Source organism: Benincasa hispida, chromosome 1, assembly GCF_027475165.1.
Source record: "Benincasa hispida cultivar pf3 chromosome 1, pf3_genome.v1.1, whole genome shotgun sequence".
In the NCBI taxonomy this organism is placed as follows: Eukaryota; Viridiplantae; Streptophyta; class Magnoliopsida; order Cucurbitales; family Cucurbitaceae; genus Benincasa; species Benincasa hispida.
Window position 1 is genome coordinate 1,284,372 of NC_143478.1, and position 17,136 is coordinate 1,301,507.

The 17,136-nt window shown below is 34.0% G+C and overlaps 2 protein-coding genes across 5 annotated transcripts in view; one reads left to right on the plus strand and one right to left on the minus strand.

Annotated features, from left to right (window-relative positions):
• Positions 1–17,136, minus strand: part of PTAC5 (plastid transcriptionally active 5) — a 29,376-nt gene that overhangs the window by 6,827 nt on the left and 5,413 nt on the right. The window contains exons 7-8 of one of the 3 annotated variants that reach the window (XR_016528281.1): positions 6,212–6,230; positions 6,034–6,073 (exon numbers count right to left, since the gene is read on the minus strand). The gene's annotated coding sequence lies outside the window, so the exon portion shown is untranslated. Of the gene's footprint in view, positions 1–5,883; positions 6,231–17,136 lie in introns of those variants that run through there. The other 2 variants (XM_090311626.1, XM_039020109.2) reach the window with 2 other exon arrangements.
• Positions 6,574–16,114, plus strand: LOC120068350 (glutathione-disulfide reductase). Of its 2 annotated transcripts, XM_039020097.2 has the most exons (17): positions 6,574–7,000; positions 7,361–7,526; positions 7,737–7,801; positions 7,909–7,978; positions 8,172–8,243; positions 9,129–9,332; positions 10,315–10,388; positions 10,468–10,551; positions 11,168–11,255; positions 11,354–11,435; positions 12,346–12,419; positions 13,311–13,418; positions 13,552–13,616; positions 14,241–14,354; positions 14,881–14,980; positions 15,186–15,239; positions 15,614–16,114. In XM_039020097.2, the coding sequence occupies exons 2-17, from the start codon at positions 7,386–7,388 to the stop codon at positions 15,707–15,709; spliced, it is 1,491 nt and encodes a 496-aa protein (XP_038876025.1). In that variant the 5' UTR covers positions 6,574–7,000; positions 7,361–7,385; the 3' UTR covers positions 15,710–16,114. The 2 variants fall into 2 exon arrangements, with proteins under 2 accessions (XP_038876025.1, XP_038876019.1); XM_039020091.2 differs by lacking the exon at positions 6,574–7,000 and having other exon boundaries at positions 7,006–7,526.

Consider the following 17,136-nt stretch of genomic DNA (forward strand, 5'->3'; position numbering starts at 1 on the left):
TTAGTTCGTAATAAATTTTCATGTTCGGCCTCAAGGCACCTTTGCTTGGGTCCCTCTACGGATGACATTTGCACAACTCTTTACTCAAACTCCATAACTGGATAAGATTGCTTTAGTTTTTGCATCAATCGGTTTTTCCCTATAGTTGACTCATTGAGTTGGAACTCAGAATTTAAAATGAGAGGTTACACTTACAAGAAAATAGTTAACAATTTATGGACCGAACAATGATGATTGATATTTACAGGAATAAGGAGTTGTTCTGTATATTGGTTGAGATGGTCTAATTTCAGTAAAGAAGTACCTGATCACCCTATGGTGGCTTTTCCCCTGCCTCACTGAACAATCATTGCAAAATAGATGTGCACATAGAGTGCATTCAATTATTTTACTAATTTGATCGGTTTTTCTAAAAGGGTAATGCTTGAATACTAATATAAATAAATTGTATGTTTCAGCAAATTACAAAATGACTATCGAAACTCTAAATTTACTTTCCGCCGACAAACTTACCAGCGAAAACTACAATGTTAAAAACACTATCAACACAATATTAACATCGATGACCTAAGATTTGTCCTTACAGAGGATTTTCCTCATGTTCCAACTCAAAATGCCACTCAAAACGTTCAAGAGGCATATGAGTTTTGGGTACAGATGAAGAAAAGGCTCGAGCATACATCTTGACAAGTCTTTATGAAGTCTTGACCAAGTAGCATGAACTCATGCTCACTGCTCGTGAGATCATGGAGTCCTTGCAGGGAATGTTTAGACAGTCATCCTCTCAACTCAGGCACGATGTGCTCAAATTCATCTTCAATATCCGTATGCAAGAAGGAACATTTGTTCGAGAACACATTCTCAACATGATGGTCCACTTTAATGTGGCTGAGATGAATGGATCTATCATTATTGATACCAGTCAGGTTAACTTCATCCTGAAAATTTTACCTGGAAGTTTCCTACAGTTTCGTAGCAATGCTATTATTAACAGGATTGACTACAACCTGACCACCTTCCTCAACAAGCTGCAGACTTTCCAATCTTTGATGAAATCCAAGGAACAGAAGGGTGAGACAAATGTTGCCTCTATTGGGGTTGATGTCTTAAATCTCATAGAGTCCCATAGTTTATATTTGTAATGTACAAACATTTTATTTATATAATAAAATATGTGATGTTTTATTAAACTAACATCCAAGGTTATCTTGTAACTTAAACATGTATGTCTATATATAGATGGATCATGTTTAAGTGATTACCTAAATGGTCTGTAGTAGATAGATGGGGTTGGATACCTTATCCTAGTGACACTATGAGTAGACCCACTTTGTAGATGTTACAAATATTGTAAAGTGCTATAAATGATCTGATCTCTATCATTCATGTGGAGACATGTGAGTGAAGATATTCTATACAAATGAGTTTGTATAAGACTGAACCACATAATGTTTAGTCTCATTATATAACATCGTTCATAATAGAGACTTACATTTCACTACGATGACCATAGGTAACATGACCTGAATCCTGAGTGAGTTGTGACTCCTGTCTATGAGGACGGTCCTTGATCTGTATGAGGGAGAGTGGCCAGATCGCCGACTCAATAAGTCTACCATTTTGGGGATTCATTTGATCGTGGAGTTGGGAACACAACTACACAAGAAGAAATTTACTCCTTCCCCAATGTCGGGGCAAGTAGAATTGCTCCTGTAAGGGCTGATTTTGGGGCTTGAACAATGTGACGCTACACCATCTCCTGGCCCGATAAGGGTTTAATCATAGTTGGACTATGATTTATTGTTCATTAGAGGGATTCGTGGTACTCAATGAGTTAGATGTTACTACAGGGGCCAAATGATAATGTAACATCCCAATTATTTTTAGGAAAATTTAAGTTAATTATCTCAAATTGTGAGTTTGAGTTTCCTAATCTTTGGAATTTGGAATCAAATTGTTACGGTTGAAGAAGTTTTATTGGTTATATGGATTCTTTGAGTAGAGTTTTAAATTAATTGGGAGGGATAATTGAATTATTTGGATAAGAATTTTTGGGTTTTGTGAAATCTGAAAGGGAAAAATGATAAATTGTGGTTTTAAAATTTTACCCTCTTTAATTTTGGAATATGAATCCAAAATTTGAGTAAATAATTAGGAAAAATTAATTGGTTTATTTGGAAATTATTAAATCAAGTATCTAAAAAGATTTTAATTTGAATTTAAGTTAATTTGGAAAGTTAAAATTTAATTTTGGGATTTAGGATTTTTGGAAAGAAGTGAATTAAAATTGATGAATTTATTTTGAGGATTATTTAATTAATTAGAGAAGAAGTGAAAGATTTGAGTTTGTGATATGTTTATTAAGGAAAGGAAAAAGAAATATATATATATATATATATATAAGGGTTTTGGAATTTAAGAAAAGAAAAGAATATATATGGATTTTAGAATTTAAGAAGGAAAGGAAATAATATATATATATATATATATATATATATATATATATTATACTTTTGTGTGGTGGAGAATTAAAAAGAAATAAAAAAAATACCCCTTCTTCTCCCTCTCACTCGACAACACTCTCCCCTCGAAGGCTTTTTGGGTTATGGAGTTTTGACTTTTGAGTTAATCTAATGGTAGCCCATTGTGTTGGAAATTTAGACCGGAGTTTGAAGTCGTGATCACGTTATTCAACACTAACAAGATTGAATTAGGAGTTCCTGGTTGGATTTTGACTTGGGTTTTGGAGGTGATTTAAGATTAAAGTGCTAGTTGGGTAAGAATTTTGTTGGCTTCTAAAATTGCTTTATGTATGAAATCGAACTTGAAGACTAAAATGAATTTTCTTCATGCCCTAGGATTGGACTAAAGGTTGTGAAGTTCGATTGGAGAGTTTGCTTGAGTACAGAATTATTATTTCAGTTTCATATTGAGGTAAGTAATCTTACTACTAAAACCGCCTTTGTGTCGTGCAATAAATTTATGATTTATTTTGAGGATTTTAAGATTAGGATAATTTTAATTGTTATGAGATTTAATGAACTGTTTAGAAAATATATATGAGCATGTGATAATATGTCTGAAGCATGTTAATGTAAGATCATGATTTAGAAATTTATGAGACATATTACAAGCACAATTGAGCATGACCTTAAATTATGAGTTAAGCGTACTACTGGAATGTCTTAAAGCTAGGTGAAAGTTGGAGCATTTTTTGACGTGCATATTTATGTGATTTATTATGAAAGTGTGTAGGCTATATAATGTATTATGAAATTTTGAATGTTTGATTGTTTATACGAGTTAGTGCATGAAAGTGATGTACTAGAGTTGAACCATTAAAAACTAGATTAAACACGTACGTTGAGGTTAATTAACATGACTCGATGAGGAGATTTTAAAGGACTCATGATTATGTGAATGTTATATGTAACATGAAGTTAAATGTAATCTCTTTTCCTTTCTAGATTATGTGATTGCATGAAAGTGATGTATGTCCGAGGGCGCTAGTACATGAAAGAGATGTACTAGGGTTGATGTATATGAAAGCAATACACACTTAGAGGGTACTGGGTGTACGAAAGGGGTACACACTCAGTGGGTTAGGTGTATATGAAAGAGGTGTATACATAACCATGTGTACGAAAGAGGTACACACTCAGTGGGTTATGTGTATACAAAAGAGGTGTATACATAACATGTATACGAAAGAGGTACACACTCAGTGGGTTATGTGTATACGAAAGAGGTGTATACATAACCATGTGTATGAAAGAGGTACACACTCAGTGGGTTATGTATATACGAAAGAGGTGTATACATAACCATGTGTATGAAAGAGGTACACACTCAATGGGTTATGTGTATACGAAAGAGGTGTATACATAACCATGTATACGAAAGAGGTACACACTCAGTGGGTTATGTGTATATGAAAGAAATGTGTACATAACCTTATGTACGAAAGAGGTACACATTCAGTGCGTTATGTGTATATGAAAGAGATGTATGCATAACCATGTGTACGTAAGAGGTACATATTCAGTAGGTCATGTGTATATGAAAGAGTTGTATGCATAACAATGTGTACAAAAGATGTACACGTTCCTACATTCATAGAGAGGACCTGGGGTGTACATAGGAGGTGCATTCTAGGGGGAAGGAAAAAGAGTGAGCCATGTAAGGAAAATTTTCATGTCCCACTAGTAGAAAGCTTCAGTTCATGTTGCATTTATTGGTCATAAATGCTTAGCTTGACCCCAGTAGTGGGGTTACTTACTGAGTATTTTATACTCACCATTTCTCATGTTTATGTTTCAGGTAAGGGCAAGGACGTACTGGCGAATGACAAGAGAAATCCTTGAACGAGCCACTAGGGACCAGTTTTATGCTTCCGCTCATGATATTTAAATTTCTTTCCGTGTTTTTCAACTTTCAATTTGATGTTTGAAACTTACTATTAAGATTTGTTTTTAAACCTACTTATTATCATTTATAATTTATGGATACCCTATCGTCTATGTTTTAATATCTGAATTTAATGAAGGTCTTTTGAGTTCAACTTATTTATTTAGCATTTATTTCACTATAAAAGGATGTTGTTTTAAGTTCCATGCATGCATGTGTTTAGTAACAGCCTAACTTGAGTCCTAGGGGTCGGGTCGTTACAAATAATTTTGGCCCAACTGTACTTACGAGCAATTTTTGAAGGGTGATCGTACTGTTGATTGGTTATATCCAGTGGACACATCAATATATCTGTAGTGTGAAGAGTGCAACTGTTAGTCTTTATTGAAGTGAATGGTCTTTAATGAAGTGCCCAAAATGGTAGGCTTGTTGAGTCAGCGATTTGGCCACTCTCACCCATACAAATCAAAGGGTTGCCTTCATAGGCAAGAGTTCACAACTCACTCAGGATTCATATCGCATTACCTATGTTTATCCTGGTGAAATGTAATTCTCCATTATGAACGACGTCATATAATGAGACTAAATATTTCGTGGTCCGGTCTTATACAAACTCATTTGTATAGAATATCCCCGCTCACATGTCTCCACATGAACGATCAAAATCAGATCATTTGTAGCACTTTACAATAATTTTGACATCTAAAAAGCGGGTCATACTCGTAGTGTCATCAGGATAAAGTATCCAACCTTATCCATCTACTACAGACCATTTAGGTTATCACTTAAATATGATCCATCCGTATGTCCCTACATAATGTTTAAGCTACAAGATAACCTTTAATGTTAGTTTATTGGTTTGTAGTTAATGCAACTAGTTTTAAAATAAAACATCATATACTTTATTACATAAATAAAATGTTTGTACAATACAATTACAAACTATAGGATCCTACAAGATTTAGGGCATCAACCCCAACAATATAGAAATAAACGTATGATAGACGAAGATAAAGTTATTTCAGCAGCTATCAATTTGCAATTTGATTAGCAACTCTTATTTACTTTTAGGGATTAGGAAGAAAATGTTGTATGCGATAAGATTAAGAAGAAGAAGAAAATATTGCATGATGGATAGTGATACAAATGTATCACTGTCTATCACTACACAGTTATACATAACTCAATTCAAAACAAAACAATTATCAATTGAAATCTCTATTAGATAAAACTTGATAGGTAAAACTCTATCTAATAGTCAGTGATAGAACACAAACACAACTCATTGTGAATATCAGCGATAGACAGCGACAAAGATTTATCACCATCCTTGATAGACATTAATAGAACTCTATCACAACGATTTATTTCGATCAATTGAATTTGAGATGAAACAGTTAAATTTCAATAATTGAAGAAAAAGAAGAATAAGATCAACTAGAAAATAACAAAAAGATCACTAAAAAGAAGATAGACTAAAGAAAAAGAAGAACAACTTATTAAATTTCAATTGATTGTGGAAGAAAAACAATATTATCAATTCGATTTGAAGAAGAAGAAGCTAAACACATATAGTGAAAACATTCTGAAAAACCTAACAATTGAAGAAGAAGAAGAAGAACGTACCAATAACAAGGCAATTGCATGATCATCCTCTTTGATTTTTCTGTGAAGCAATCAAATGTTGGTGAATAAACTAAATAATCAAATTTTGGTGAATACGTGATAATTAGAGGAGGAAGAAGAAGTCAGTGGCAATAATAATTTCGAGTGAAGATGTGAAAATCAGAAGGAGAAGACGAACTTTGCGATGATGCGAAGACCTGAAAAATCGGACGATGGAGAAGAATAAATCACGCGAATTTCAAATTAAGAAAGGATAGTTTCTGATATTTTGAAAAAAAATAAAAATAAAAACATTTTCCAGTGTCCTAACTTATTTTGCTATATGTGAAAATAGTTTGCTATTTTTTCCATCTATAACAATCCCTAAAATGAAGCATAGAAGTATAGAATTTAAAATTTTAAATAAGGATAAGCATTGAATGGTTACTTAAGTAGACTAGAAAAACCAACTTTTAAAGGTGATAGACTAGAAAAAGTAGACTCACAATAAAGTCAATAAATTTCACTCTATTTTTAAAAAAGTGAGTTGGCATGACACACAATAGAATATACAAAATTTTCTATACAAGCAAAGTATATGAAATTTTGCCTAAGCCCCAAAATAAGCATAAAAGAACCAAGAAAAAGGACCCTCCGCATTAAAGCTAGAAAATGTGATGCGTGGAAAATTACTGGCTTATGGCGCGAGTAAGCGCGGGCTTCAAACGGCGCCACGTCATCATTGAATTTCGAAGAAAGCTAAACAAAAATAAAAATAATAACCAAAGCGAAAAGTTTCGGCATCGCCAGGTACACGCAAAGCATATCGCTGATTCTTTCTCTTCGCGGCCTCCATCGCTCTCACTGAATCACAACTCAGTACCTATAAATACACCCAATCAACGTTCGGCTCTCGAGCCGTCGTCATTCTTCTCTTCCCTGTCGAAGCCCTAGAGTTTCTCCTCTCGCAGCCTTCAACTTTGCAAAGGTAGATTCTATTCATATTTTCTTGTTTGACTGTTGATGCGTTGTTTGACTGTTCTTGTTTTGTGTTTCGTTTGGATGAATGTAGATTCGCGAATTCATTTTGTTTATTCTTCTGCTTGTATCTTCGTGAAGTTGACTGTTGATTTTTCTAGTCTACTTTTTCATCACGTGGCGGCGGCGGCGGCGGCTTAGCAATTTCAATAGGACTTTTGTTTCTCTATTAACAAATCAATATGTTCCGAAATTCTTATCGGTTTCTTTTCTTTATCATCGTTTGCGAGTTCCTTGCTGCTGAACGCATTCAGCTTTATCGTTTGATTGTTTGTTCTTCATCTATTTAGTGATTTTCTGTTTACCGCAGACTTAGCCCGAAATATTCGCCAGCTATGTCGAGGAAGATGCTCATAGATGGGGAACTGAGCCATCAGGCCGAAGTGGAGGAACACTATGACTTTGATTTATTCGTTATTGGAGCAGGAAGTGGTGGTGTTCGTGCTAGTAGATTTTCAGCTAGTCATGGAGCGAAGGTTACATATATTGACTTATTCTGAAGAGTGCATTAGTTTAGTTTCACGTGTATATTGATGATTCATTTATGGTCATATGTGTAGATTTAACTATCGATATCGTTAACATTTTATATGCTCTTTTCTGCAACTGTTATTCTTATTTGGTATATCTTTTGAACGGATTGATTGCTAACCACTTGCTAATTACATGTGAAAATATGTTGGAAGGTTGGCATCTGTGAACTTCCATTCGATCCAATCAGCTCAGAAGTAGTTGGAGGAATTGGTGGAACGTATGTTGTCCTTCTAAGTGCTCAAAATCTTTTTTATTGTTTTTACAAAGTTGATATAGGAGTCACTAAATATTCTTTATCATGTTTTATCTCATTTGGCAATTTAGGTGTGTCATTCGTGGCTGTGTACCCAAAAAGATTCTAGTGTATGGTGCATCATTTGGTCCTGAGCTTCAGGTTAGAATGTAATTTTTGTAAATTTAATTATAAATGCAATAGTGTTCACTAGTTTTTGTTAGACTCATGGCAACATTTATTTTATTAAAGTCACTCTCCAAATGCACCCTAAAGTCATATTTCATGTCAATAAAAAAATATTTTGTTCTGTAAACGTGAATATTGTAAATAAAGCATGTGTTGTGTTGTGTAGGATGCTCGAAGTTTTGGTTGGGATGTGAATGAGAAAGTAGATTTTGATTGGAAGAAACTTTTACGAAAGAAGGTATGTATGTTACTTAAAGTTGATGTTTTGCATGTGACCTCTATCAATTTCAAAACAAACCATATAGAGTTTGTTTTTTCAATGAAGTACATAAATTCATTTTGAATAAGATTTCTTGGGTATATCTACATAGAGACCTGGACGGTAACTAGGTCTAAGTGGGTTTCCAAAGGTTGCAAGTCCTTAATAAATGTTTTGAATTAAACTTAAGTTCTTTCCATGACTTAATGATAATACACCATCAGTGCAAGTCTGATAGGAAGAAAGGTAGTTAATCCTCTCCAGTTCAAGCAAAGTTATCTGTCTCTAGTTTCTTCCCCTTTTCTTGTGTCTCTTTTTAGAATTTTTGCATTTTGAAACTTTGATGGCGAACAGAAAAAAGTTGTTAATCCCGATGTGCAAAACTGGGAGTTGTGCATTTGATCTCCATGTTTCTTAAAATATTTTGAGAATGTGGCATTTATAGACAAAGCATAATGGTGACCTGCATTCCCCCCAAATGAGATCAAATGCTGGAAAGTCGGAACTTTTTTCCTCTCCTCGTTCTTCTTCTCTTTTATAAGAAACAAATTTTATTGATGTATGAAATTATGAAAGTAGGGCTTGTCCCTGGAGCCAAATGTATGTTTTAGTTGTTTAGGATACAATTTTCAGTTACGTCCAATTTATCATTTCTTATGGCACACATGCCTTTCTCAGACTATTGGCAAAGATTAAGAGTATCTGTTCTTTTCATTTCTTCTAGCACACATTGTTGCTCTCCCTAGTAACACTTCTAGTAACCAGTAAGGAATTGTATTTGTGCCCTTTTATTTTATTAATTCATATACCGGTTTTTCTTGTCTAATATGGAATCATATACTTCTGTTAACTTTTGAACTGCAGACAGATGAGATAGTCCGATTAAATGGAATTTACAAGCGTTTACTGACTAATTCAGGAGTAAAAATGTATGAAGGAGAGGGAAAGATTGTTGGTCCACATGAAGTTGAGGTGACACAACTTGATGGTACCAAAATATGCTATTCAGCAAAGCACATACTGATTGCAACTGGCAGTAGAGCTGTCATTCCTGATATTCCCGGGAAGGTAGCAGGCTGCTCTCTCTCTCTCTCTCTCTCTCTGTTTCCTTTTCTTTTCTCTCTGTTGAACGGAATTACTTGACGTCACCTTTTAATAATAAGTATCTGATGCTATCCATTTCTGTGGAGAAATTTGCCGACTTTTGTTGTTTTAAATGCTTATGAAGAAATTGCGTACATGTATATATCCTGAATTTGATATTAAATTTTCGTGTAAGTTAAATTCTTTGTCAACATTTTCTTAAAACAATCTTTTCATTATTAGAAGTGTTAATTCCTAAGGAGACCTGAAATTCTGTTTGTTTATTTTATTTGATTTCCTTAACCATTTTCTCCACATCTTTTATATTGGTCTATCTAGTTGTCTATTGCCTAATGGAGATGAGAGAGAAATATATAATGTGAATTATGTTCTGATACGACTTCGATCTATACGCACTAAAAGTCTTAGGGGTTTTGAGAAGTTATGTGGTCATGCTGATCAAGAAAGTTGCACACATGAACAGTGATTTAAATTCAGTAAATTGCTTTAGGGATTTGATTGGACATTATTGTATTCACATGACTGTCGTTCTAGGTATGAAAATTATGCTATCTGTGTACCCATTTGTTCATAAACGTGGATTCTTACTGCCAATTGGTTGCAGAGTAATGCTATACTTTCAACTGAGGAGTTTTTTGTATGGATATACAATTCAATTTATACCTTATCTGTCATTAAATTCCACATATTTGGCTCCATTTTATATCTAATTTTTCTTTTCCGTTTGCAACTTTGAGGACTTAAACCATTGTGTGAACATTTATTGACATGAATGCTGGTTGTATTTGCTTTAGCATATCAAGTATCTGAGACCTTGATGCACCTTTTTTGTCTGGTAAATGTGGGCTTACTTTTGGAGAACTTTTGGTTCTGCCGATGCTATTCTCTTGAGGCCCAATCATTGGATTTAATATTTTCCTCTTACTTTACTGTTGAAAATTTCTAGGAGTGGGGGATAACATCCGATGAGGCTTTGAGTCTAGAGGAGTTGCCTAAGCGTGTCGTGGTGCTTGGAGGAGGGTGCGTTCTCTCTCTCTCTCATCAATACATCTTCATCGTGTTTTTTGATGGAGGATCATAACTTCTTTTCTGTTGTTAGGTACATTGCTGTTGAATTTGCTTCGATCTGGAATGGTATGGGTGCTAAAGTTGACCTATGTTTTAGAAGGGAACTTCCGCTAAGGTATAACACACCTTATTCCATGCTCTTTAACCCTTTTAATGATTTTTGAAGGATCAAACTGCCTCATACTTAGATACAGATTGTAGAAACTGTATGATGTGGTGCAGTGGTTGCTGTTGTCTTCTTCAACTCTAATAACCATTGACCATTTTCCCTTTGGGACCAATTATTGACGAAGACATTCAAACATGATCCCAAAACAAAAAATAACAGGAAATAAAAGACGAAAAAATATGACCATGTGGATGCATCTGATAGGAATCAAATAGAAACCTCTTAGTAGATTCAAAGAAGCCCGAAAGCAGTACAAACTGTTCTTCCTCCCACTCTCGAGAGAAGAAAGATAAAACAGTTCCCCCTCACAAGACTGCATATAACACCCCCCCCCCCCCCCCCCCCCCCCTCTCTCTAACTGTCGGTGGTTCTAGTAGGTTCCACTACTAGAAGGTATTTCTCCCCCAATAACCATCTCTTTACCCTTCCTACCCTTGTGCTCATACTTATATATAACTGGTGGCCTAACAGCATCCTGATACTATCAATGGCTATGTGCTGGTGTCTTTATTATGTTATGCTACTGCTCTAGGATACTATGATTAAAAACGTTATATTTCAGAGGTTTTGACGATGAAATGAGAGCAGTGGTTGCAAGGAACCTGGAAGCCAGAGGAATTAATATGCACCTAAGAACAAATTTGACAGAAGTACTTTCCATGATTTCTTGCTCTTTTGACCTATTTTAAATGTTTCATTTGTACGCATTTAAGAAGATAATACTGGTCCCAATTTTCTGTGAACTCAGTTGATAAAAACAGAGGACGGAATAAAAGTTATCACAGATCATGGCGAGGAGTTGTTGGCAGATGCTGTGTTGTTTGCGACTGGTAGTTATCTCCTCACTTTTAATAACCTCTTGAAAAAAATATTGCACTCATCTGTATTTTCCTTGAGGTCGTGAATGGTGTCTATTTTATGAAAAGTAGGAGGCAATTTGATAGAACCAGCAAGAGAGAGAATAATAGAATCTAGACTTTACAGACTTTATTTGCAATGGCTTAAATTGTATGATCCTGAATTCTAAATAAGAATGTGCCAAATGATTCGCTAGAGATTCAGATTAATAAATCTTGGGTTAAAAAGAAAAAAAAAATGTTTGGGTCAAAATTACTAGAGAGATTCAGATCAATAAACCTTGGATGATGCAACCAGTCACCACAAGGTTTTCAGTTCAGCCTCAAAACTGAAGCACTGCAGTTGGATTAAACTAGAGCTGATGTTCTAGATGGGGGTTACCTGGAGCTGGAAAGGTAGTGAGGGAAGGGAGATTTATGGAGTACAGCCTTTAAATCATTTACCAGATGAGCGAGTAAATGAATGGTTCAGTGGTTAAATGGTTGAGTTGTGAACCCTTGAAGCATAAATGTTGTAGGTTCCAACCATATTGGTGTCCTATTGAGTATCAATATGATTTTTCCTAACATCAAAATGTTATAGAGTCAGGTAGTTCTCATGTAGGTTAGTCGAGGTCTGCTTCAAGTAAGTGGCCCCGAATACTGCACAATTATAATAGAAATGAATACTTGTTTGTTTTATAATTTGACAACTTCATCTGCATGAATATCTGTAGTCAGAATTAGTCCCTAAGTTTGTTGTATGGAGTTTTAGGATGAGATTGACCGGATTAATGTTAATTTCTGGTTGTAGAGTGCTTTTAAATGTTTGGTGGTTCTCTCAACTCTCAAGTATGACATTGTTATTTGCATGATACGTTGATAAGTGACGAGTTTGTTACAGGTCGTGCTCCTAATTCAAAAAGATTAAATTTGAAAGCAGTTGGTGTCGAAGTTGATCGTCACGGTGCTGTGAAGGTCATATTATCTATCTTGCCCTTTTTTACTATTGCATATTGTTTTCGCGGCCCACTGGGTTGTTGGTCTTGTTAGCTTCCTTTTTTTTTGTTGGCTCGTTTTGTTTTTGGCTTTCCATTTTTTGTATTGTGCTTGTTTATTAAACATTCGTTCTAATTCATGTTGCTTTTTTGGTTAAACAAAATGCACATTTTTTTCGAAATCTTTTTAAAAAACTGCATCTGCTTCATGTTGCCATCTAATTGTCACCTATAAAGATCTGAATGTGATTCTTCTCCTCTAAACTGATAGTTGGGGCAGCTAGTCTTTCATCTGTAGGTTATTGCACACCTGGGATGTTGACCTAGAAATATTTATACGACTGAGTGTTGAGTGCTGCTATAAAACGTGAAAAGCTGTAATTAGGGAACGTAAGAAAGGTGAAATATGAGTTGTGACATTTATATCTGCTAATATGCCTAATCTAGTTACCAGCTAATATGCCGCCAAGCTCATAATAATTTGTGCAGATGGAGACTTTGAATGGAAAAGAATTGGAACTAGCTACTTTCACCTGACCAAGCTGCTTTAGCTAGTTTTGATGATTTTAACGAACGGAAGTTTCCTTTTAATCCATTTAAACTACCCCTTGTAAAATGAAAATGGTATTTAATGAATTAAACTACCCCATTGGATGGACTGTATTTTTATCCTGGGCAGATTTGTGGTGTTTGCCACGTTTACTCATTTGGTGTGCCGTTAGCTTAATTCTTCATTGGATGATCAGTATAGTTATGTTGAATGGGATTATCCGTTTTCATTCACTTATTGTGCATGCCATTATAAGGAATTCTTTGGCTTGTTTCTGTTCTTACTAGTATAGGAAGTTACAAAAATGTTTCCCCCGTCCAGGTTGATGATTATTCACGCACGACTGTACCTAGTATCTGGGCTATTGGAGATGTTACTAATCGAATGAATCTTACGCCTGTGGCTCTAATGGAGGGATCATACTTTGCTGTATGTATTGTATTGTTTTCTTTCGATATTAATCTATTAAACCACTGCTCCTTTCTCATGAATATTTTAAATATTAGTCCTGTTAATTCTGATGGCACTTCAATCCTATATTTCTTTTTCTATTTATTTGCAGAACACTGTTTTTGGTGGTGAACCTACCAAACCGGACTACAATTTTGTACCCTATGCCGTATTCTGGTAAGAAATTGCTGTCTTTTAATAGAATTTTTGTTGTTATATTCCAATAATTTGTCTGTATTTCAAATGCAAATTGAGGATTATGTCCATTAACATTTGTGTACCTGCTCGAGGAAAATAGTATGTTCATAACACTAAATTTAACGCAAATAAGTCAGCTGCTGCAAATATTGAATAGGTCACTTGATTGAAGAATATAATCTGCTCAATCTTGCCAGAAAAATAGTGGTTTCTTCCCCTCTTTTTTTTTGTGTTTGTGTTTGTGTGTTGGGTAGTGGGGGTTATATGGTTAACAACCATTCACTAAAATGGTTTTACAATCAAGAAACCACAAAAGCCAAAGGACTTCTAAAATTTTCACTCCAATATGTATAAATCTAGGGAAGGTTCTTGAAATCCTTATGTTGGGAGAAATGAAGAGGAAAAGAGCAAGATATAAGGGAGATCATTATGTCCGTCTAGACTTTTGTTTCTGTTACATGTTGAATTGAGTTCTTATTTATTGTTAGATTGATATCTAAGTATGCATTATTCAGTTGCACATGCTTCTATTAAAGTACTTTCCAGCGAACATTTTATTGTAAGCTCATCACTAATCCATCAATTTATTCTACTCGATTGCAGTATTCCTCCTCTCTCTGTTGTGGGCCTAAGTGAAGAAGAAGCTGTAGAGAAGGCAAAGGGTGACATTCTGGTGTACACATCTTCGTTCAATCCAATGAAGAATACAATCTCTGGGTACGTAAAACTTATTTAGATCAAAACTCGAATAAATCAATAATATTACCATGCAATCATTGATGTGTGGTGATTATGGGTGAGATTTGATTGTGACTGAAACTGTAGTCCTCAATTTGACATACCTTTCCATTTCTTGATGAATATGCTATCCAGAAAAATGTGTTCTAAGGCCTAACTTTCTTAGGGTACCAATTTAAATTCCCAATTAACTCAAGTTAATTAATACATGAAAAACCAGAACAGAAGAATGGTACCTGAATACTAATGCAAATCAATTACGTAGTTTATCTTTAACATTACTCTTTGTATGAAAGGAATTTCTAATTGCCATCTAGGCGTTTGGGAAGTGGCTTTTATATTTTCTCAAACTATCATTTGAATCAAACCATTTTCTAGTGACATGCTCACTTGGGCAGTTAGTCTGAGCTCCTCGGTGTGATTAATATTTTAGTTGATACACTTTCTTAATTATGGGCAATTTCTTGTTACTTATATGCAATATGCAATTCTGATTATGTTATAGCCGACAAGAGAAGACAGTCATGAAGCTCGTGGTTGATGGCGACACACAAAAGGTCCTTGGTGCATCGATGTGTGGTCCTGATGCTCCTGAAATTATGCAGGTACTTTTTGTAATTAATTTAGAAAATATGGTCTTATTTGCCACACTCTATTATAGGACTAGTATTTCATTTACTTCTTAAAAAATGGACCAAACAAGTAAGACTTGGGCCAGGCACTGCCGATCCTTAACTTTTCCATTTATTTGTGATTCATAATAAAGTTGAAGTTTGGTTTGCAACATTTACATGGCATGGCTCGTTTCAGGGAATCGCTGTCGCTCTTAAATGTGGAGCAACCAAGCAACAGTTTGATAGCACTGTAAGTTTTCATCTAATCTCCTTTGCCCTTATAGGATATAACTTCTAGAATAATTAGAAAATGATGATTTTTCAAGCACTCATAATATTATTAAACAAAGAATATGGTAGTTTGCTTCGAATTCCAATGATCTTGTTTGCCCTTATTTACGGATGGAGTGGAGAGAGGTCCTCCTGGTTAGTCAAGGTTGTAAGTAGCGGTAAGTTAGGCTTATTTGGAATAACTTTCCAAGGACTTAGAATAGGAGTTTTAAAGTGTTAAAAAATGTGATTTTAAAATGCCCTTAACGACAAGCATTGAAGCATTCTCAAGTGTCTTTAAAGTTTTCCAGAAATAATTTTGAACTCGTATTTAAGCATTGGAACTTGAAACAGGTCGGAATACACCCATCTGCGGCAGAGGAGTTCGTGACGATGCGAAGTGTAACTAGGCGAATTGAAGCAGGTAGCAAATTGAAAACAAACCTTTAAACCCACACCCACATTTTACTGGAGCGTTACAAGATGCCACGTCTCGATGGTAAGTAAAATATGGTTCTGGTTTTGTTAATTTGCAGAAATGTCACTACGGGCATATATAGATCAAATTATATATAAATAGTTTTTTTTTTTTATTTATTTGGTTGGAATAAGAAGTTCGCCAGGTCAAAATATGTGAGCCTGGGGTTATTAGTTATTATTTATAATGGGGCTTTTTTCTTTTTTTACCGAACTAAGTTGGTAATATTTCGGTTAAATGTGTAAATTTTTACTGGATTACTTCCTTAGATTATTTTATATTGTTGTCAAAGAGTTTCTAGGTTCTGGATATCTCCTCCATGTGGAGTTCACTCGTTGGTTTATCCGGTTTGAAAGGTATAATTTGTGTTTGTTTTATTTGTTTGTAATTTTCGAAATTCGTTTTGCGAAGTTTGGTTGTCTTGGTAACTTTTCTTAATTGATAAATTTTAGTTCAGTCTTTAAATTTTGATTAAGTTTACCTTTTCCCTTTAGCTGTTTGTTTACCTGTCGGCTGCCCTACTTATAATCAATGAATTTTTGAAAAAAAAAATTATAAAATAAAAAATATACTTAACATTTAAGGATATAGTCATGAATTATTTTTATGACAATCTATGGAAATGTTGACATATCAGCAAAAGAAAAAAATCATGTCTAACTTTTTGTTATTTTAAGCCCCGTGTGATATTATTTTGTTTTTACTTTTCATTTTTGAAAATGAAGCACATGGATATTGCTTTCATATCCAAATTTCTTCTCTTATCTCCTTTTCATCAATAGTTTAAAAAATCAAACAAATTTTTTAGAACTAAAAATAATATTTTAAAATATTATTATTATTAATATTATTTTGAAGTTAAAATTCAACAATTTTTCTTAAGAAAGATGGAAATCATTTGAAATAGGTTTAATTTTAAAAAACAAAAACAAAAAAAAATCTTATGATTACCAAATGGGATTTTCAACTTTCTTTTTTAAATATTTTTTATATCTTTTTTAAAAAAGTGCATATTTGATTTATTATTAAATGAGTTTTTGTTTTCTAATGGGAAAAAATATACATACTGTGAATTTTATACTTAGATTAAATAGTTAAATATGTTTTGATTTTATTCTCTATTTTGTGAAAACTAGTTTTTTTACTACCTGTGATTTTGAGAATATTTATGGTTTTAATTACAAATTGTTTTTGCAATTTTTTAAATCAAAATTATTCTAAATATGCGAATTATTTTATACGTTCCTTAATCGACGTGGCAAAAAAAATTCAGAGATTGAAAAGAATGCTTTCATGCATATCTTTTCATCTCTATTATTCTCAAATCTTTAAATAATTTGATTTTGGTGCATAAAAAATTACTCGAGCCTTTTCTTAAAAAAAGAGAATGGGCTTATTT